At 18.4% G+C, this 21,866-nt stretch overlaps 7 protein-coding genes across 7 annotated transcripts; 6 read left to right on the forward strand and 1 right to left on the reverse strand.

Annotated features, from left to right (window-relative positions):
• Positions 1 to 1,387: 1,387 nt before the first annotated feature.
• SRAE_X000254400 (Small GTPase superfamily and Ran GTPase family and Small GTPase superfamily, Rho type and Small GTPase superfamily, Rab type and Small GTP-binding protein domain and Small GTPase superfamily, Ras type and P-loop containing nucleoside triphosphate hydrolase domain-containing protein) lies at positions 1,388 to 2,531 on the forward strand (the record flags this gene model as incomplete). The annotated part of the gene is made up of 3 exons (XM_024645715.1): positions 1,388 to 1,906; positions 2,068 to 2,301; positions 2,349 to 2,531. 3 exons carry the CDS (start codon positions 1,388 to 1,390, stop codon positions 2,529 to 2,531), a joined length of 936 nt encoding a protein of 311 aa, XP_024499970.1.
• Positions 2,532 to 4,247: 1,716 nt separating this feature from the next.
• SRAE_X000254500 (Hypothetical protein) lies at positions 4,248 to 5,716 on the forward strand (the record flags this gene model as incomplete). The annotated part of the gene is made up of 3 exons (XM_024645716.1): positions 4,248 to 4,400; positions 4,463 to 5,463; positions 5,512 to 5,716. 3 exons carry the CDS (start codon positions 4,248 to 4,250, stop codon positions 5,714 to 5,716), a joined length of 1,359 nt encoding a protein of 452 aa, XP_024499971.1.
• Positions 5,717 to 6,729: 1,013 nt separating this feature from the next.
• On the forward strand, positions 6,730 to 7,546 carry SRAE_X000254600 (Hypothetical protein; the record flags this gene model as incomplete). Its single annotated transcript, XM_024645717.1, has 3 exons — positions 6,730 to 6,957; positions 7,002 to 7,456; positions 7,495 to 7,546. The coding sequence occupies 3 exons, from the start codon at positions 6,730 to 6,732 to the stop codon at positions 7,544 to 7,546; spliced, it is 735 nt and encodes a 244-aa protein (XP_024499972.1).
• A 111-nt stretch (positions 7,547 to 7,657) lies between these two features.
• SRAE_X000254700 (Hypothetical protein) lies at positions 7,658 to 9,449 on the reverse strand (the record flags this gene model as incomplete). Its single annotated transcript, XM_024645718.1, has 4 exons — positions 7,658 to 8,601; positions 8,650 to 8,917; positions 8,972 to 9,168; positions 9,236 to 9,449. The coding sequence occupies 4 exons, from the start codon at positions 9,447 to 9,449 to the stop codon at positions 7,658 to 7,660; spliced, it is 1,623 nt and encodes a 540-aa protein (XP_024499973.1).
• Positions 9,450 to 10,446: 997 nt separating this feature from the next.
• Positions 10,447 to 11,530, forward strand: SRAE_X000254800 (Emopamil-binding family-containing protein; the record flags this gene model as incomplete). Its single annotated transcript, XM_024645720.1, has 4 exons — positions 10,447 to 10,609; positions 10,658 to 10,773; positions 10,829 to 10,934; positions 11,232 to 11,530. The coding sequence occupies 4 exons, from the start codon at positions 10,447 to 10,449 to the stop codon at positions 11,528 to 11,530; spliced, it is 684 nt and encodes a 227-aa protein (XP_024499974.1).
• A 1,716-nt stretch (positions 11,531 to 13,246) lies between these two features.
• SRAE_X000254900 (Adenosine receptor) lies at positions 13,247 to 14,378 on the forward strand (the record flags this gene model as incomplete). Its single annotated transcript, XM_024645721.1, has 2 exons — positions 13,247 to 14,322; positions 14,372 to 14,378. The coding sequence occupies 2 exons, from the start codon at positions 13,247 to 13,249 to the stop codon at positions 14,376 to 14,378; spliced, it is 1,083 nt and encodes a 360-aa protein (XP_024499975.1).
• A 2,324-nt stretch (positions 14,379 to 16,702) lies between these two features.
• Positions 16,703 to 17,083, forward strand: SRAE_X000255000 (Saposin B domain and Saposin-like domain-containing protein; the record flags this gene model as incomplete). Its single annotated transcript, XM_024645722.1, has 2 exons — positions 16,703 to 16,879; positions 16,928 to 17,083. The coding sequence occupies 2 exons, from the start codon at positions 16,703 to 16,705 to the stop codon at positions 17,081 to 17,083; spliced, it is 333 nt and encodes a 110-aa protein (XP_024499976.1).
• Between the last annotated feature and the right edge of the window lie 4,783 nt (positions 17,084 to 21,866).

A 21,866-nucleotide genomic window follows, 5' to 3' on the forward strand; every position in this document is an offset into this window, starting at 1 on the left:
TTAATAATAAATGTTTAATATATCAAAATTTTAAATTTTTAGTTTTTTGATAAATTTTATATAATTTTTGATATACCTTTTAAATATTATACTTTATATAAAAATAATGTTATTGCTATTTTGTTTTAAAAAAAAATTTTTTTTTAAATAATTAAAGTTACATTTATTATAATAATAATTGTCATTTCATAAATGGCATTATAAATTATAGGTTTTGAAATATATAATAATTATGGTAATAGTTTTGTTTTTAAGATTCACATATATAGCTAAAAATTTTTATTTTTATATATATATGGCATATAATTGTTAGTGTTATTTTAAATTATTTTAAAACTTAAAGGTATATTTAAAAGTTATTAAAAGTTGTTGGTGAATACTTTAAATGACTAGTTCGTTTTTTTTCTCTCTTTTAACATGACATATTTAAAAATCTTTCAAAATAATAATGTTTAAAAGTTTTTTTTGTATAAAGGATAATTAAATTATTATCATAAATGTAAGTATGATATAACTAATGCATTATTTTATTTTATTTTTTTTACTATATTTTTTATATAATATATTTTTTATTTAATGTATTGTCCTTTATGGTTGACTATTTAAATAATACAATTTTTTTTTAATTAATTTAAAAAAAAATGTTAACAGAAAAAAAATAAAAAATAATTGGTTAACAATATAGTTTATTTCTAATATTGTATGTTGTTAATATTAAAATAAATTTTAAACAAAAACTTATTAATGATTATAAAAAATTAATTTCTATCTTCCTGTTTTTTTCTACTAAAATATTTATATTAATTATAAAATTTTTTATTATTGCTTTTAACTTTAATTGACTTTTACATATATTTTTCAATATTTCAATTTTACTTTTTAACAGAATTCTTAGATAATTTTCAACAACTTTTTTTTTTTTAAATGTTAATATATACCGTATCTAAAAGTATAACGTAATAAATAATTTTTATGCTCTAATTTCCTATTTATCTATTAAATTTCTCACATAATAGTTATATGAATTTCTTTTACTTATCATTCACCTTTCTTTTTTTGGTTCATCTATTAAGAAATAACTTATAAATGTTTTGTAAAATATATCCGTCTACTTTAACAGTTAATATAAGCTAAAGCATGTGATGACAATAATGTTACTAATCTCTAGATTGAGATTAAAACAAGTCAAGATTAATTTTTAATACCTTGTTGAAGCTTTCTAAGATAACTTTAAATATTTCTATCTTAGTATTTTGTATTTATATATATATATATATATACATATATATATTATATGTATATATTTTTTTTAAGTACACTATAACTTTTTCCTAGTTTTAGTAAACATTTTAAACAATAATAAAAAAAAATAAAGAAATATTATAAAATGACAGAAAATTCTAGTCATCGTCTTGTTGTTTTGGGTTCCTCAAAAGTTGGTAAAACATCAATTATACGTCGTTATCTTTACCAAGAATTTACTCAAAAATATAGAGAAACAGTTGAAGATCTTCACTCTAGAAAATTTATGATTCATGGATCTGAGTTAAACTTAGAAATTCTTGATACAAATTTTAATTTTCCTGATATGCGCAAAGTTGCAATTTCTTCAGCTTCTGCTTTTATGATTGTTTTTAGTGTTGATAATGTTCAAAGTTTTAAAGAAATGAGTGATTTATGGAATGAAATAACAGCTATTCGTAGTGATATTTCAAGTATTCCAACTGTTTTTGTTGGTAATAAAAGTGATATGGAATCTAAAAAAATATTTGAAGCCACTGCAAATGCTTGGGTATCACGTCTCAATTCAAAAGTTAAATATATAGAAACATCAGCAAAAAATAATATTAATATTGTTACAATTTTCAAGTCTCTTTTAGATTTAAGTGGATTTGCTATGAAAGCTGTAAGTTATTATAATCGGTTTTAAAAAAAAACAATTTATATCTTAATATTACTTGATATAAATATTTTAATAAAAATATTGAAGCAATATATAATATTTATAAAATTGTATAGGTTTTCTATAGAATAAGAAAATTTTAAATTAATATTTATTTATTTTAGTTAGCAGAAAAAGAAGAATTGCAAAATGCTGCTATTGAGGCAAAATCTCAAAACTCCGGAGGATTTTTAAAAAGAGTTGGAAGTATGAAGAAAAATAACCACGAAGGAAAAACACTTGAGAAAGTTCGTGAAGGTGCAGCAAATCCAATTATAACATTATCTACACAACTATCAACACCATCTCTTGGCATTACGGGAGATTTAAGTATGCTTAAAAGAAATTGTTCCTTAAGGGTATAATATAAAATTTTTTTTTATTATATAATTATTCTTTTTTAAAGATTGCTCCTGGTAAAGAGAAACGTGAAAAAGATACAAATAAAACATCAAATAATGAAAGTAAAAACATAAGTCGTTCTGGATCATTAATAAGACGAACAAAACACCTTTCTCTCAAAATTCGTAAAAGTAGTGATAAATCATTAACACAACAAGTTGATGAAAGTGATTGTATTATTTCATAAAATTACTAAAAATAATTTTTTTTTACCATCAATAATTTTTTAATATTACTAAAATTCAATGTTTTTAAAACAATTACTATTTTTTTTAAGAAAAAAGAAAAAACATTGAAATAATAACTTTTGGAGAAAGTATTTTGACATATGAGTATAAAAATTATAATTTCTGGCATGCTATTTTTTCAAGAATTACGAATGCTTAATAAAAATTAATATTTTTTTAAACAGATTATGCATATTATCAATTATTTGTTTTTTTTTGTTTTAATATATAAATGATAAATAGTTGTAGTAAATAAAGCATATATTTTATTTTATTATACATATTTATTTAAATGATTTTTGATTATTACATTAATAATTTTTATTTGTGTTTTTATAATGTATTAAAAATATCATTAATATTTATTGTTTTTTTTTTAAAATTTTATAGATTATATAATAATAAATCACATTTGTGTGAAAAAAATAATAAAAAAAAATATAAAAAGATATCTATTAACTTTCGCTAGAACATTTAATTATATTATTAAACTAACGACAATTTAAATTTTCAGGTTATTAAATTTATCATTCTGGCATGTCATTTAATATTTAAATGATTGTTTTAAAGATTATACAAATATAAATTGAAAATCTCTTTACAATAAATGTTAATATTTAAAAAATTGACAATAATTTTAAAGTTTAAGAACATTTTTTAGTTAACTTTAATATAACATTTTGATTAGTTGATAATGTTATAATTTTATTTTAACAGAAGTACTGTTAAGATATTTATTGACAATTGAATATTGTCAGGTATATTGAGATTATTATTAAAGTAACGTAGCTTTACATTAACAAAATTTAAAATGAATATATGTATTAAGATATATATATATTTATAATGATATCTTAATATTGTGATGAAAAGAGTACGATCAACATTTATTCTTATTAATACTATACTAAAATCTTTTATAATTATAATAACATCCACAACCACCCCTCAAGTTAGAGATACGTTAAATTGATCAGAAGATATGATAATTTTTGTTCATTCTAAGATTATTTTATTCTTCTTTATCTAAATACATTGTTAAATAGATAAATGAACTTTATAATATTTCAATAGGGCTTTTATCTATTATAAATAATTCTGAAATTGTCTTACGTATACACAAATCAAATATATGTATCTCTTTATTATATTTTGGTGTTAGCTAGATTAGATAAAGTAAACTTTATTTATACATACTTTTGCTTATAGTAAAAATTTTATCACAAGAAGATATTAAATCTCAACTAAAAGTAACTTCAATTTAATGTTATTTTCTTTTAAAAGTATAATTATTGTTGATATAGAGTATATATATAAATATATAATAGCTAGATAAATTGATTGAAAATAAAATTTTATTAAAATCATCTGTACCATATTTTAATAACACAACTTATTGTTTATTAATATATTATATAAAATCAAAAAATTTTTTTTTATTTTAATTGACAAAAAAAAATTATAATTTATTTACATTTTTAACCAATATTTTAAATATTAAAACATTTTTAACTTTTTTTTTTATTATTTAAGCATTATAAACAATATTATTAAATTGATATTAAAGAAAAAATCGTTTATTATCTTTTAAAATATATTAATTTTTATTTAGTTTTTTTTTTCTCAATTAATTCAATAAAACATTTATTATTTTAAGTTTTTTTTTTTTGCAGAAAATGGGTGATGATGTCACAGAACCTTCTTCTTTAGATATTAATTCAGTTACAGAAAATACGGAATCATTGAAAAATAATAATAATAGTAATGTATTATCACCAATAAATAATTGTACACAATCTAATACAACGTTGGCTTCTGATGATTCATCTGTAGGTTTAATATTATTATGTCATTAATTATAACAACCCACTACTTTTTTTTTACTATTTAGATAACACCAAAATCTAAATTATCTAAGACATCAAAAGAAATTATTGCTGAATCTCAAAGACTTCTTGCAATGTGTAATGATGTTTCAAGTCAGATGGAATATATTACAGATATAAAAAAAGCAAAAGATGTAACAAGTGAGATAAATGCTGCTATTTATGAACCTGTTGAAGTAACAACATATAAAAATACTTTACCACCATTTCATAGAGTTGATTTGGATGATCTTATTGATGAGACAATTGGAAAAAGTAAACCAGCATGGAAACAATTAGAAAATTCAGTTTCTGATTCTTATCATCGAGCAAAATTGGTAGCAGAGCACACAAAAATTGACAATAATTTCCTAGAAGGACGATTAAAAAGAAGCTCTGAAAAAAGAGCTGAAAGTCCATTTTCAATATTACGTTGTGATAGTCGTAGTCGTAGTTCTACTGTTAATAAATATAATGTATATGAACCAAAAGCATTTATTCATCGTTCAAATAGTTATGCAAAATATCCATCAATTTCAGATACAAATTATAATAACAAATCATTTAATAATAATACAAATCCTTTTGTAACAGGACCATATGCAGCACCAGCTGTATCAAAAACTCAGGGAATTGAATCTAAATATGATAAATTAATTAATGATGTTGAATCAAGACTTTGGAAAAGTACAAGAATTTCATCAAAACCAATAAAATATTCATCATCACCATATAGAAGTATGTCATGTAGTAGAAATGATAGATTATCTACAGATGATATTGATGATGATAATGGTATACCACCATACATGCCAAGAACATACTATTCTCGTCCAGATAGATCAGATCCTGATTATTTTGATTTTGATTTAGCACATTCTGTTAATTTATATAGAAAACATCCTACAAAATATACACCAAAAGGTCCACAAAATTGGGAACATAATCTTGTTTCTGAATCAACTAGAACTAAAGGTGAAAATCCAATATCAGGATATTTATTTACTAAAGGTGATTCAGATTTTAGGTAAATTAAATAATTAACATTAAAAATATAAATTAAATTATTTTATAGAACAAATGGGACATCATATTTAAGTGCTGCATTACGTACAGCTTCATTTTGGGAACATCGATTTCAATCAATTGGTAAACAAGTACTTGAAAAAAATCCTGTAACATTAGAAAGTCTTGGAAGATTAAAACCAATACCAAATAAATTTACAGAATATAGGGATCCAGATTTTGAAGATTATGTTGATCCAAAAGAAGATGACTAATCATAAAATAAAACACTTAGTTTAATTTTTTTTAGTAATTAACAATCAAAATTTTTATATATGAAAATGGAAAAAAATATAATGTTATGAAAATGTTTTTTATAACTAATATTATAATTAATCAACTAATATCCCTGACTTGTGCTTTTTCGCAACCTATAAAATTGCTTGAACAGTTACCATAGTTCTATTCGATTTAACAAAAATCACTTAAAATTCAAAACATTATTAAAATTTATTATAATTGATATTAAAAAAAGTTTTTTTTTTGTATTTACATATTAAAATTTTAATATATATTGTCTTTTTATATATAATGTTGTATTGAAAATTTTTTTTTTTTCTTAGGTTTTTAAAGTTCATTTATATTAATATCAATTCTTATTAACATTTTATTCTATTGTCATTTATTCGAAAAAATAAATTGTGTTTAAAATAGAAAAATAAGAAGAATTTAGTATAATATCATAAAATGATATTACTTAGAAAAAAAAAACAACTTTATTTTTATAAATAAGAATTAAAATATATAATTTTATTTTTTACAGATAGAATTTTATGATAAATTTAACTTTTAAAATTTTTATATTTTTAGATTAAAAAAAATATTAAAAATAATGAAAGTATCTATATATTTTTCATTAAAATAGAAGCTTTATAAAAATATATAATGTAAGACATGCAAATGTTTAACAATGCCTAGTTAGAATATTTTTATATGATTACATTTAATACTTAATTAATATTTTTATAATAATATATTTTTAAATTTATAAATATATTATAAATTGATTAATACACATTTTTTAATAGAACTTTATAGATAAATGTTTTATATTTTTATAATTTTTTTTTAACTAACTTTATTTTATTCAAATTATTGGTTTAATGAATATATATAAAAATTATTTATTATATGATTTTTTACCATTAAATTATAATAAAAAAAAAGTATTATAAAATTTTTTTTTAGTATTATAAATTTATTAAATAGTTTTTTTTTAAAATATAAAATGGAATTAAAAGAACTTTTTCATGATAATGAAATATCAAATTGTACATATTATATTAAAATGTTAGCTGATATAATTACAGTAAAACAATGGAATGAATATAAAATGTCTTTTGAAAATTTGCGCGAATCTGATATGTATACGATTGTTATTTTATCATTATTTGCTTTTATTATTGTTGTTTTAATGGTAAGAGCCATAAAACCAAGTGATAATATTGATGACCAAGTAAGATATTTTTTTTATAATATATTTGTTTTATTTATTTAAAGGTTAATTTAATGTTAAATTCAATGCGTGCTAGAGTAGATATTGAACATGATTATAGAGAGAAAAAAAAATTAATAGAAGCAAAAACAAAGATACAAGCTTGGTTAAATAATGTAAAATGTAAAAGAGTTGGTGGATTATCATTTAAAAATCGCTCATCTTTTAATATAACACATCATCAATCCTTAGATTCTAAAATATTCCCTCATAGTAATAAAAAAATTTTAAATACAACATTATGCACTTTAAGAAAACAACCAATTAAAAAAATTGAAAATAATGAAATGCCGGTTATTAACAAATTTTCACGAAATTCTTGTTGTTCATTATTTGTTCCAGAAATTGTAGTTACTAATGAGAATACTGGTAAGGGAAGCATTAGTAGTATTTGTTCATTAGTTGATTATAATGATGACAATGAAGCTAATAGTAGTTTATCAAGTTGTCCGCCTAGCAGGTAAATTATATTTTTAATTATTATTTAAAATAATTTAGACCACTATCATCTAATAGTGGAGAATGTTCAAATTCATCTGGAGGAATTTAATTAATAAATGATGACTAAATTTTAAGAAAAATAATTAAAAATTTTTTATTATATATTTTAATACATAAAAATTTTTTAATTTGTAAAATATTAAAATATTGAGACATTAAATTAAAAAGCTATAAAATTAAAAGATATAATAATAAATATAAATATATTTGGTATATAATAAATATTTGATGAAAAATTTGTTTTTGTTTTATTAATTTGTATTAAATGATCATCATCTTGTGTCAAAATTTTTGTATCATTATATTCATCATCAATTAAATCATTCATATTACCTTGGGGACCATTTTCAAAATTTTCTGCCATCTCAATTAATGGTGTACTGATTAATGATGGTTCTATTAATTTTTGTTCTAATGTTAATGTTTGATTTACATTATATGATTGAAGACATTGCGATCCCACTTTTGTTAACATTATTTTATTACCAATATTTTGTATTATAAAACAAACATTAGATGTTACATTTGTTGATTCATTTGTTGATTCTTTTGTATATAAATAAATTTTGTTGTTCTCTTTCCATGTTCCCATACATTGATAAGTTTTTGTTTGAAAAATAGTATTTTCTTGACAATTAAAACCTACGATATTAAAAGAATTAAATGTGGGTGATATTACATCAACATTAAAACATCTATCAGATGTATTGTCAAATATTGTACCCCAAGATCCTTCAAAACCACAAAAACTTTTAAATTCAATATTTTTTGCTGCTGTTACCCAGAATGAATTATCATTATCTGGATAAGATAAACATTCTTCAATTTTATTTGTTTGCGCACCACGAATTTTTATTTGTACTACAGAAGGACTTCTTATAACAAAATGAAAACAATTAAAAGCTAATGGTATACCACATTCTCCAAATGTCTTTACAAGAAAAATATTATTATTATTATTAGATATACAATAACTTGTTAAATTTTCAAAATTTTCCATACTTTTTTTATAAATTAATTTATTATCTTTAATGTCAAATGTTTCATAACTACCTTGAAGATATTCTGGAAAAGTACATAATGTACTATCAGAGATAAAATTTTCTAAATAAATTATTTAGTTAAACAAAAAAATAATTGATATATTCTTACGTTTATTAAATGTATATTCTTTAACATTTTTTGCATTAAGATCGTTGATACAATCAAATGTATCACTTACATATAATTTAATTGAATTTTCTGTTGATATTCTACGTGCACACGTGTGTTTTCCCGTTTCCAGATCAAATAACAATGTATATTCTTTCATTTCACGATCTTTAAAATTTCCTAAACAAAAATACGATTTTTCAATATTTGTATTGTAACAATTAGGAAAAGAAAGTGATAAAACATCTTTATATCTACAATTTTCAATCTAAAATAAAATTATATTTTTTAAATTATTTCAAGATTTTTAAAATAAACATACACTTGTTGATTTATTATTACTACAAGTTATATTTGTTCCCACTTTATGATATTTAATATCATATATTTCATTTATTTCACAAGACATTGGTCTACTATCCTCTTCTTTAAATAAATAATTTCCCATAGTAGCAGTTATTAAAGATGCTTCAAAACAACTCATACGAGCATGTACAATATCATTATAACAAATATTACCTAAAAAAATAATAATTTTTAATTGATAAAAAAAATTTATTTATTTATATATAAATATAAAACAAACTTTTATCATAAATAATTTGTACTGCATTTACTGATCTTGGAAGTAATAAAACACATATATAACAAATTTTACTATCATTACTTAATGATGTTTTAAATATATAATTATGTAAATTATATTTTTCCACACAATTCCCAAATTTAGAAACAGAAGTTGAATTTATAATATAATCTTCTACTTCTTCTAATAATTCATTATTGTCATTTTCAATCATTTTTTTTAATTTAAAATGTCCTCTGACTAACATATCTAGTTGGCAGCAATAATAATTATTAAACATAATTAATAAAATAAAATAAATTATAAATTTATTAATGTAATATGTCATTTTTATAAAAAAAAAATAAAATTATTTAATAAATTAATATATAAGTAAATGATTTTCTTATAAATGAAAATAAATCAAATCTTTAAATTTTTATACAATAGTTGAAGTTGAAAAGTTTATATCAATTATGGAAATACTTATATATAATAATGTCATTCATACTTCCTTTAAAATTAATTTTTAATTTTAATGTTTATATATTATTTAAAAAAAAAGTTATTCATAAGAATTGGTTATTTTTATAATAATCTTAAGTTTATTAAATATCCTTTACTTTTTATATGATTAAAATTGAAATATATTAAAGTGGCATAAGTGTTAGAAAAAGTTTTGTAAAAGAATTATATATTATATTACAATTACCTTTTTAGTACAATTAACTTATTATTATATGATTTATTTAATTCTTTTATTTTGATTGTTATATTACTTATTTGTTTATAATTGACTTTTTAACTATTTCATGACAATATTACTAAAATATAAGTATGAATATAACAAACTATCTTATTCTACAATTCATAGAAAAAAGATAATTATTAAGATATATTGTATTTTTAATGATAGTATATATATATAGATATTATATATCAAAAGAATTTGTTTAAAATATAACAAAGAATTTCTTAAAAGTTTTTATTTTAATAAATGACCTTGGAGAATTTTGTTATAATACAATGATAACTATCATAAAACTATCTGATTAATATTTATTAACATAAAAATATATATAATTTATAGGTCAACTGATGTTTTAAGAGGTTTATATAAGACAAAAATATATATATAGACAAAATTTTTATTAAAATAGATATTCTTTATAAATCTTATTTTTCATTTTAATATCTAATAATATATTATTATAATTATTTTTAAGATAAAAATGTTTGAAAATTTATCAAAAACTTCATCTGATAGTATTTTACCTAGATGGATAGAAATTTGGAATATTACATCAGCAGTAATATGTATTCTTGATGTAGCATATACAATGTTAAGACCATTAACAGTTCGTGGTGGAATTTTAGAAAATTTTTATTATCTTTGTAAGTTTATTTATATTATTAAAACATTTTTTTAATTTTTTTTTATAGGGAATATTTATTCTGACGTTGATCTTCGATATGGAGACCCAAAGGATATTGTTACAATGGCTACAGGGAGATTAATGATTATTGAAATTATAATGTGTCTGTATATTATTTATTTGGTAAGCCTTTATTTACAATATGTTTTTTAATTATTTATAATTATTATTATTATAGAATAAAAAAAAATCAAGACATACTGTTTTAACATGTTTTACAGTTAATGTTCTTATTTTTTGGAAAACATTATTATATTTAACACTATACATTAGGCAACCACATGGTAAGATATATGGGAAAATAAATTTATTATAATATAAAATGTAAACATAATATTTTAAAGAACATAATATACTTTTTATATAAAATACAAATAATATTTATAAATAGCATTAATAACTTTTTATTTTTAAAAAGTTCTGGGAAATTTAAATATACATATATAAATTATTTGCATTACATAGTTATAGGAAAATATTTTATTAAATAATAGAAAAAAATTTTTTTTTTTTTATTAAAATTTATTGAAATAAAATAAATAAAAATTTTCATAATGTAAAATGATACAATTTTTTTATAGGTACACAATCTTATATTGCCTCAAATTCATCATTCTTCAAAACATTCTTTGTATTTTGGGTTGCTGATGGTATTTGGTGTTTAATTCCAGGACTTGTAATAATAAAACTTTGGAATCGTCTTGCAACAAAAGAAACAATTAATAATAATAATAATGAATATGGAATGGTTGAAACAAATGAGAATGATCAAGAATTATTAAAAGAGGTTAAAAGTGATAATATAATATTAAATAAAGAAGATAATGAGGAAAATAATAATAAAAATAACTCATCAATTGAGGCATCTGCAAATGTTTAAGTATATTATATATTTTAACAAAATTATTTTAAATTAATATATTTTATAGATAATATATATATCTTATAAATTTTTTAAATTAACAATATACTAAGGTATGTAACCTTATTCTTTTATTATATTATTAAGTACCCCTTTAAGAATAAAACAGATCTTGTAATAAAATAAATAATTATAAAACTTTGCTCTTTAGTATTAAAAATGTACATCTTCATTTATAAGTTTATTATTAGTTGTTTACATACAATTCTTTAGGCTATATATGAAAAGGAGTGTTGAAATCATTTTCAAATTTAATATAATGATATATAAAGATAATGGAATTTTTAAAAATCTAAATATTACATCCGCATTTCTAGTTTGTAGCTAATGTAACCGTATTTTTCTTTTTATCATTTAATTGCAATGAAATTCCTTTAGTACCATTTCCGACTATCTTAATGGTTGACACAATTTTCACAAGTAGTCTTAACTTTTTTTTTTTTAAAACATCATTTATATAATATAGATGAATTTCAAAAATATCTTTTTTATTCATTATAAATTTAAAGATATTTTCATGATTGGTCAATAATATTATTTTTATTTATAATTTCAATTCAAAATATATATTTCTTCATTCTAGTATAATTTCTCTCCATCTTAAAAACAATTGCGTGAAAAGCATCCTTATTAAAACATTTTATATATTCACCATTACAAAATTTTGTTTCTCATGTGAAAGTTGATGATGATTAACAAAGATAAGTTAATAGTTATTTTAAATAGTTTAAATTATACAGGAAACCACATTTTACCAAACGTTCCGCCTTTTTTAATTTTGAAGTTTTATACGTGACATCTGACATTGTTAACGTTGGGTAAGAAAAAATTTCATATTTTATTACAAAAAGGCAATCTTAAGTAAGTTTTTTTTTTTTTTTTATTTTTTAAATTAAAATATAATTTTACTTTCGTCATATCTATTTTTTTTTAATTTATAAAATGGAATTTATATTTTATTAGTTTAAAATTTATTTAGTGTACTTATGTTATATATTTTAACAATTTCATGCTAACTTGACATTAATAAAATATTTACGACATAAATCTTTCTATTTTAATTATTATTAAAATTAATATTAAAAATAGGTAATACAAAGAAAAACAAAATCATATTAAAAATTATAATTTTTTTTTAAAAAGAAATTATTTTATAATCGTATTTAAAAAGTTTTATTTATTATTGTACTTTTAGTTTTGTATAATTTGTAAATGGTAAAAATATTTTTATTATATCTAAAAGAATTTTTTTTTATAGTTTTTTGATTTAATATTTATAATTTAAATGATATAATATTTGATAGCAAAATATTATTTTATTTAAAACTAATTTATTTTATAATTTATATTTATTTTTTTAATATCTTATAAAATGTACTTTAAATTTTGGTTAATAATTGTATTTATTTTTTTATAGCATATTTTTTTTTATGTTATATCAATTTTACAATAATACATTTGATTAAAAGTACATATGATTAGTATAGTCATTATTTGTTTTAATATTTTAAACGTTCTCAAAATTGGTTTTTAAAAATATATATACAAGTTGTTTCATTTTTTTTTAGAATTTTATCAATAAGCTATGCTAAATTGATACTTTATTTTGGATATTTCTTTCATTTACGCTTTTATAAAGTAGAAATATTTTTACAAACTATTAATATTCTCAGCATGAGTGAAGAAAAATTACAATTTATATATGTTACTGGTGAATTGACATTATCCATAGTCATATCGGTATCAAATTTACTAGTATTATGGGTTTTTATGAGAAATAAATTTATTAGAACTGCAACAAATACATATATATTTTCACTAGCACTTACCGACTTTTTAGCCGGTTCTATTGGAATTCCTTTTACAGTTTATTCTGTAATTACAAAAGAACCAAATAGTTTTACACCTTGTTTAGCAGTTCATTTAATATTATGTATACTTTGTACAATATCAACATTTCATTTATTAGCTATGGCAATTGATAAATATATAACAATATGTTCTCCTTTAAATGCATATACACGATTTGGTAAATCATCAAGAAAATTAAGAACATTTATATTAATAGCATTAGCATGGATTGTTGGATTTTTAATTGGAGTTTTACCATTATTTGAAATATTTGGTTTTTCATCTAATCTTAAAAAAAATTTTAATAAAAGAAATGAATGTAGTTTTTTGTATGTTGTTGATGAAAAATATTTAGTTTATGTAATATTTTTTGCTACAATTATATTTCCTTCAACTATAATATGCTATTGTTATGCAGCAATTTATAGTAGAATACGATTTGATGAAGCTCAAGTATCTTGTTTATTAAGAGCATCAGATAGACAAAAAAGAATCAGAAACCGTAAAAAAATTATAAGAACTTTGTTGATTCTTGTTGCAACATATGCTATATGTTGGTATCCACTTTATTTAATTAATACTGCAGATCATTTTTTAACATTTTATCGACCATCATTAGGTGCAACATATTTTACTGTTTGGTTATCTCATGTTTGTTGTGCCATAAATCCACTCATTTATGCTTATGGTATGCCCGGTTTTAAACAATGTTTAAGATGTTTTGTAAAAAATGCTTCACAAAAAAGGAGAACTAGATTAAATACAAGTATTTATCAAAACGAAGGACAATTTAGTAAAGTAGCATTTGATGTATTGGCAAATAGAGAAGAAAGTTTACATAAAAAAAAATCACCTATATTGATAGATAGTTTGAATGGAGTTCGCAAGTATTCGATTCGGTAATACACATATTAACAAAATTTTTAAAAACAATTAAATTTTTTTTAGAATTTAATAAAATTTTGTACTCAATTTGCACCGGTAAATTAATGAATATTTAAAATCTCAATTTTAGTAACAACAAACTTATTAATATGTGAAATGCTATTTATCAAAATTCAAAAAAAAAATTATAAAATTAGTCAAAAAAAAATTACGATAAAAAAAATTTTTTAACATAAATTTTGATCTCTTTTCGCAATAAAATTTTAAAAAATTTGTATTTAAATATAAATAAATTATTAAAAAGTAATTCAAGTAATTTTATTATAAATATATGTTAATTAAATTTTTTCTATTAACTTTATAATAAATATTTAAATAAGTGTTATTTTCTTTAAAAATACTTTGATAAGAATACTGTGATATTTAAGATATTATATAATTAAAGATTGTTGCACTCGTATTTCTCTTATTTTTTTTTGCAAAAGCAAAAAATTAATTGTATTACATATATTTTAATTCCTCTTTACTTTTTTAATAAATATTATAATAATTTTATTTATCATTTTTCTCAAGGATTTTTTAAATAAAATAATTTTTAATTAATTTTTTCTATTTATTTTATAATAATTTGCCAAAATCAATCTGTATACTCTTTAATTATATAAAGTAAAAATTTCAAACATCAAAGTTTCATTTAAAAGTAATATTAAATTTCAACATCAGTTTACTTAAAAATAACTAAATTAAAATCAGAGGGTAAATGAAAAGAATATATTTTTTTTAAACATTAAAATATAAGGATTTTTTTAATTAACATTTATATTTAAAACCATAGTTTTAAAAGTAAAAATGTTATAATTGATAAAAAAGATCGAAGCTATAAAATTTAATAATAAAATTAAAAAGACTAAAAGAACAAAATGCAGAATATGTTAATATAATATATAAAATTGTCAGCTATTTCATATAGAAATACATAAAAAGAAAATGTTATTTTATCATCGATATGTTGTTTCAAAAAATTTATAAAAAAAATGAATATTACTCATTTTTCATTTATTATTTTTACCTTTACTTAAAAATTATTTTTATATTTTAAAAAATTTTATATATTCATAAATAAAAAGCTAGATAATTTTAACAAAAGTAAATAAGATTAATATATAATTTAATACTACTATAAAAATTTTATGACTACAAATGAATATACCATTCTACTAAAACTTTTATCATTAGATAAATAAAAATTGACTAATTTCATTTGTATCTCTATATTATTATTTGGAATTATATTAATTTTAAAATTATCATTAGAAAAAATAAAAATTTATTTTTTAATTCATCTCTTTTTTATTCAAAGAAAAAAAAAAAAATTTGCTTATTTTTTTCAAAAAATCATATAAATATATTTTACTATTCATTAAGATGATTCAAAAATTATTTAAAATTTTAAAAAATTTGTGATAAATATGAATACAAAATGAATTCATAGAAAATATTTGTTATGATATTTTGGCAGATATAACTATAGTATTATTTTATGCATTATACCAATTGGATCGAATGAATGTTCCAAGAAAACTTTGTAGTAAATTAGAATTATGTAAATAATTTAGTAATTATTTTTATAGTTTGATAGATTCTATAAATAATGCATATTTCATTTTATTTTTTTTACTTCAATGTCTTCACATGACATTATTTATCATAAACAATTTTTAAATCTAATCAAAATATTTATCAGTAAACAAAATATATTACTTAATATTTATTTGTAACTTTAATCTGTTTACAATATTTACCAATTTAGATGCATAAATATTTTTAAGACTACCATAACAACAAATTTAAAAAAAATTTAAATTAACAAAACGAATAATTTACTGTGATAATTCTTAATTTTCATGATAAAGTGTATAGAAAATATTCATAAAAATTAATTTCGTTATAATAATTTTAAAATTATTTTGTTTTTAATTGTGATATTTTATAATATTGCCATATTTTTTTTTTTAATTTGATCAAATAGGAAGATTTGAAAACAAAAATTTTGTAACCGAAATTTCAATAATAATATATTATTAATACGTATGTAATAATATTTTTTAAAAATATTTAGTTATAAGAGATAAAAAACTAATAATCTAATGACTATTTTTAAAATGATATTTATTATCATTTATAAAATTTTGTCAATTCTATTATAAAAAAGAATATTATAATTTTTATAAATATGATAAAGACCAATTACCATTAAAGATAAGAAATTGCTTTTAACATAATTTTACTATCATTTTAACAGGATCTTTGTCTAGATATGAAAAATAATATGTCGTTTACATTAGTATATTAACAAAAGAAATTATTTTATTTTAATTTTCATAAAAATTAATAATGAAATTTATTTTCTCAGCAATTTTATTTGCATGTCTAGTTGCCTTATCCGCGTCACTTAACGCTGATTCAAAAGGTTTATTGTGTTCAGTATGTAAATTCTTTTGGGGTGAAGTAAAAAAAGAACTTCCAGTTGTAGCTGATGCAGGTGATGCTGAATTAAAACAAGTTGTAAATGTATGTTTTTAAAATGAAATACAATATATCAACATTTATTTATTTTAGAAAGTTTGTACCAAATTTACAAACAGTATTCCATTATTAGGACAACTTTGTAAAACATTTGGAAATGATGCTCTTGAAGAAATTTATCAATTTATTCTTACTGAAGACGGAAAAATTAATCCAAGCTCTATTTGCGCTCACACAAAACAATGTTAATTTGCTATAATTAGTAATAAAAATTATGTTACATTAATTTTTAACTATAAATAGTAACAGTTTTATTTTTTTTCTATTGAAAAATAGTAAAATTTTATCATTTTATGTTGTAAGACAATTTCAATTATATTTTTTTTATCATTTATCATTTTTGAAACAAAATATCTAAAAAATTATTTTCCATTTATAAATTTTATCTTTTCCGTTAAATTTAGATGTTTTCTTGCTGCCTTATTCTACTTTGTTTAAATTAATTTCTTTAAGTAAAAATGTTATTTGTTTTATAATTTAAGTAAATATCGAAACCACAATTTCTAAATTATAATTTTAAAAATATCAATGATCATTTTAAGATGTTAACTTTTTTCAAAATGATTAAAAAACACTTTTTTTTCTTTTAATAATATTAAAAAAATAATAATTTTAAATATATTTTTCTGATAATCGTTTTTGAAGATAAAAAATTATTAAAAATTAAAAAAGAATAAATTTTCAGAAATTGCTTGAAATTTCTTGACATAAATGGAATAGAAAAATTAACTAAAACTAAAGTATAAAAAATAAAAATTTACTGCTTTAAAAAGAAATTAAAATTAAATTTATAATAATAAATTATACTTTTCCTTTTAACTGTTAAAAATTAATACATTTTTCTAGAAATTATTTAGTTACTGCTTTTAAAGTTTAAAAATGTTGATAGATATTTTTCGAAACAAAAAGTTTAATATCATAATTTCATTTTATATGTTGATAAAACTATTAATAAATTATCAATCTCGATGATTATCAAAAATTTTATATGTTTGATTATTCTGAATAATCTTGATTAATTTTAATTTTATTCAAAAAATATAATATTATTCAGTTTATACATTAGTGTCTTTTTATTTGGTAAACAAAATCATTAAAACTATTAAGAATATTTTTTTTAAAACTAAAGTCTAGAAAAAACATTCATAAAAAAAATTATATTGTACATTAATATTCAAACTAAAGATGTAACAACTTTTGATTTATAATTTAATTTTAATGTTTTTTGATATTTTAGTAGCTATTATAAATGATACATTTAGTAAACTGTTTTGTCACTTATGTAAATATATTTTTGAAGGAGGTAAAAAAAAGCTTCCATTAAAAGATAAAACAACTTTTGATGATTTTAACATAAAATTTTTGTAAAAAAAACGGTAATCATAAGTAATTAACAAAATTTTCTGGAATTTACTTTTATTTAAATTCTATAAAGTATTTAATTTACCAATGTTTAATAGTTAAAAGTTAAAAAATAAAACATTTAATAACGTTTACAAATTTTCATTTATTAGTAAAATAAACATTTATTCTATTTTTATGCATCTGTAAATAAGAAACAATATTAATGAAGTACATTCAATGTGACAAACTATTTCACTACTCTTACACTTTTTTTTACAAAAATTAAATTTCAACATATTTAATAAACTGCTTGTGATAAATCGAAATAATTACTTTGTCAAAAATTTCCGTTAATAGCTATTAAAATGTTTAATAATCATAAAAACCATGCATATATATATTTAAAAAAATGATATGATTATTAAAATTATGCAAATTGTAATAATTCTATAAGCTGCTTTACTAGTATCTAAGAACAAACACAAATTATGAATTAAGTTTATACAAAACAAACAATTTTTTTTACTTTTATTTTAATTTAAACTTCAAAAACTTATATTATCTTAATTTTATTAACAAAAAATTTTTTATATATAAAAAAAACTAATAAATATAAATGTAATTAAAGTATTAATAAAATTTAGCATATGAAATAAAAATTTTTTTTAAACAAGTTATCTTAAAGAATATTTTATTAAAAATAATCCTATTATGATTTTAATGAAATAATCAAAAGTTTTTAAGTTATAATATTAAACAATTTTTATATAAAAAAATCATAACTATTAAAATATACATAATATTAGTTAAAAATACATCATAATTAAAAAATGATATACTAAAGAAATAGAATTAACAACATTAAACATTATAAATTGTATTAGATTGTTTAATATGAATTCATGTTATTAAATAAGTTTTAGTTTTAGTTGACTTCAATTAATAACTAAATACTTATTAATAAAGCAAATTATTTTTTCAAATTTCTGTGAATTTCCCTTATAAAATGACATAAAAAACATTTCAAAAAAAGTTCATTTTTTTTAAAACTTTTTATAATGTTTTCTAAATATAAAATTCTCAATAATTTCTTTGATAAAATCAAAAAAAGGACAAAAATTTTTATACAATAGACTTATTAAAATTTGTCTTTAAAGATTCTATCACTTAAAAAAATTAATGTTTTTATCCTAAAGATAAAATAGACTTATTTGCATTGGAAACAATGTGATAAATTTTATAATTGTTATTGAAAAAACAAAAATTAATTTTTAAACAAGTTACGCTCATTAGAAAGTTTTATAAAAAAAACATGCATTTTATTTTGGACAATCTAATATTACTAATAGCCAGTAATTTTATATTTAACTTTAATTTAAAATTAAATTAGTTCCCTTATTCTAAAATTTTATTATATTTTAAATTTTCAAAAAAATATGATTACTTTCAAATATAATTATTAAAAAGCACTATGTAATATAATAAAGTGGTCAATAAAGTTTATGTTATGACAGTAACTTGAAATATTTTATATAAAATATATTTATATTTTAAATCGTTTATTTAGTAAAAATGATATGTTTAAATCAAAGTAGAAAAAGATTTTTAATTTTACACTTCATTATTGTTTATCATAAACCAAAAAAAAAATAGTAAAAGTTTAATTAAATTTTATATTGATGCTTGCAAAAATTGTGTTATATTAAGATGCTTTGATAATATTCATTTTTTTCCAGAAAAAAGTATTTTGATATATATAAAATGTTAATAGAAATAAAAAAATTGCAAGAATCCTGAAACAACTAAAAAGTATATCTATTTTTTTTCTTCTGTGTAGTAAGACAAGTTTAAGTAGAAAAATATACTAAATCTAAAAGTATTCAAAATTTACAAGTGCCATTTTTACAATTTTTCAAATTTAATTGCTACAGACTTCAACTTTTAACACTTGTCAAGAAAAAAAAATAAAAATTACAATATTTTGTCATATACTTATATAAGATTCATAATGATATTTTTAAAAATGTCACATTTTTTATTTTAATGATTGAAATAGAAAATACCTTAAAGAAATAATGATTTTAAAAAAATTAAAAAGTTTTATTGAAATTAAAAATTTACTTTGACTCGTAAAAAAAGGAAAAAAAAAACAGTAAATCAGAAATAAATTAATTTATTTGACTGACTATTATGATATTAAAGTGATAACATTAAATTTAAAAAAAAAACTTTTTGTATTTTAAAAAATTAGGAAATTAGTTAAAAAATATAATAACCAAAATTATCATTAATTTAAAGATTTTATAAAAATACACCATTATTTATTTTATATTTTTAAAAATAAGATGTAATAAAAAATATAACATCAAATAAAATTTAAAAGAATGTTGATTAATAGCAGGTTAAGATAAAGTTTTTTTTTTCTAAAATAAACTCTTTTTTCTGGTACTTATAACATTTTTTTTTTAACTAAGTTTGTTAAAGTTTAATCATTTTTTTAGTAAAAAAAGTTGTTTTTATTTTTAATGGAAAAGATAATTTATATTAATTTTAATTTTTAAAAGTCTTAAAAAAACTTTAAGTACATCATGTTTGCTATCATTTTTTCAAATTTAATTTAAAATGCACTTTTATTGTAATTTGTTTTTTTTTTAAGAACAAATTATTTAAATGCAAAAATAACAAATGATTCAAAATATACAGTTAAAATTTTCTTTGTAATTTTTCTTAGTTAAAATGTAAACTATAAAAAATTGAGTTTCTCCTTAATAGAATAATTTGTTAAAAAGATTATGTAATTAAATATTTAGAAGAAAAAGTAAATTCTATTTTTTTATTCATATAAATAAATGATTTATAAATTATTTAATCAATGTTAAAATGATTTTGTTTATAATTTATTTTATATATTTTTGTGACAACTTTAATATATTTTTATTTACTTCTTAAAAGGTTTTTCTCTTATCAATAAAAAAAATATATTATAATTCATTAAAATTTATATTTATAAAATGACAAAATAATTAAAAGATAAACAAAGTAATTAAATTTAATAAGGAAGAAGATAAAATATTCTATTTAAAAATTTAATTTATAAATATATTAACAATATAGTTCTTTGGTTTTTAGTTCCATTAGTATATCATAATTAGTTGCTTTTTATATTGAGATAAAAAAAAAATCGTATTTTACTAGTATTTTAAATTATTTTTAAAAAAAAATCACAACAATCATAATAATTTATAGTATTTAAAAGAATTTTGACGAACTAAAAAAATTTTTGCACAGATATCTTTGTAAAATTATATTTTAAAATAAGGAATAATTTGTTTGATTAAATTTTTAAATTACCTTTTAATAGGATAAAAAACATTTTACTTGTATAAATTTGTAAACATATTCATATGTGTTAAATAATCTCTTATTTAAATATTTAACTTTTAAGATTATCAAATATATTTCCACTTATTTTCAATATGTTTTTGAATTTAAAAAAAATACTTTGTCAATAGTTAAATTTCTCTTGTAATAAATATAATTTAAAAATAATTTTACTCTTAATAATACTTTGAAAGAGTATGTAAAATATTGATTTTTTAAATATAATTTAAAAAAATATTAATATCAA

Source organism: Strongyloides ratti, scaffold srae_chrx_scaffold0000007 (assembly GCF_001040885.1).
Source record: "Strongyloides ratti genome assembly S_ratti_ED321, scaffold srae_chrx_scaffold0000007".
Lineage (NCBI taxonomy): Eukaryota > Metazoa > Nematoda > Chromadorea > Rhabditida > Strongyloididae > Strongyloides > Strongyloides ratti.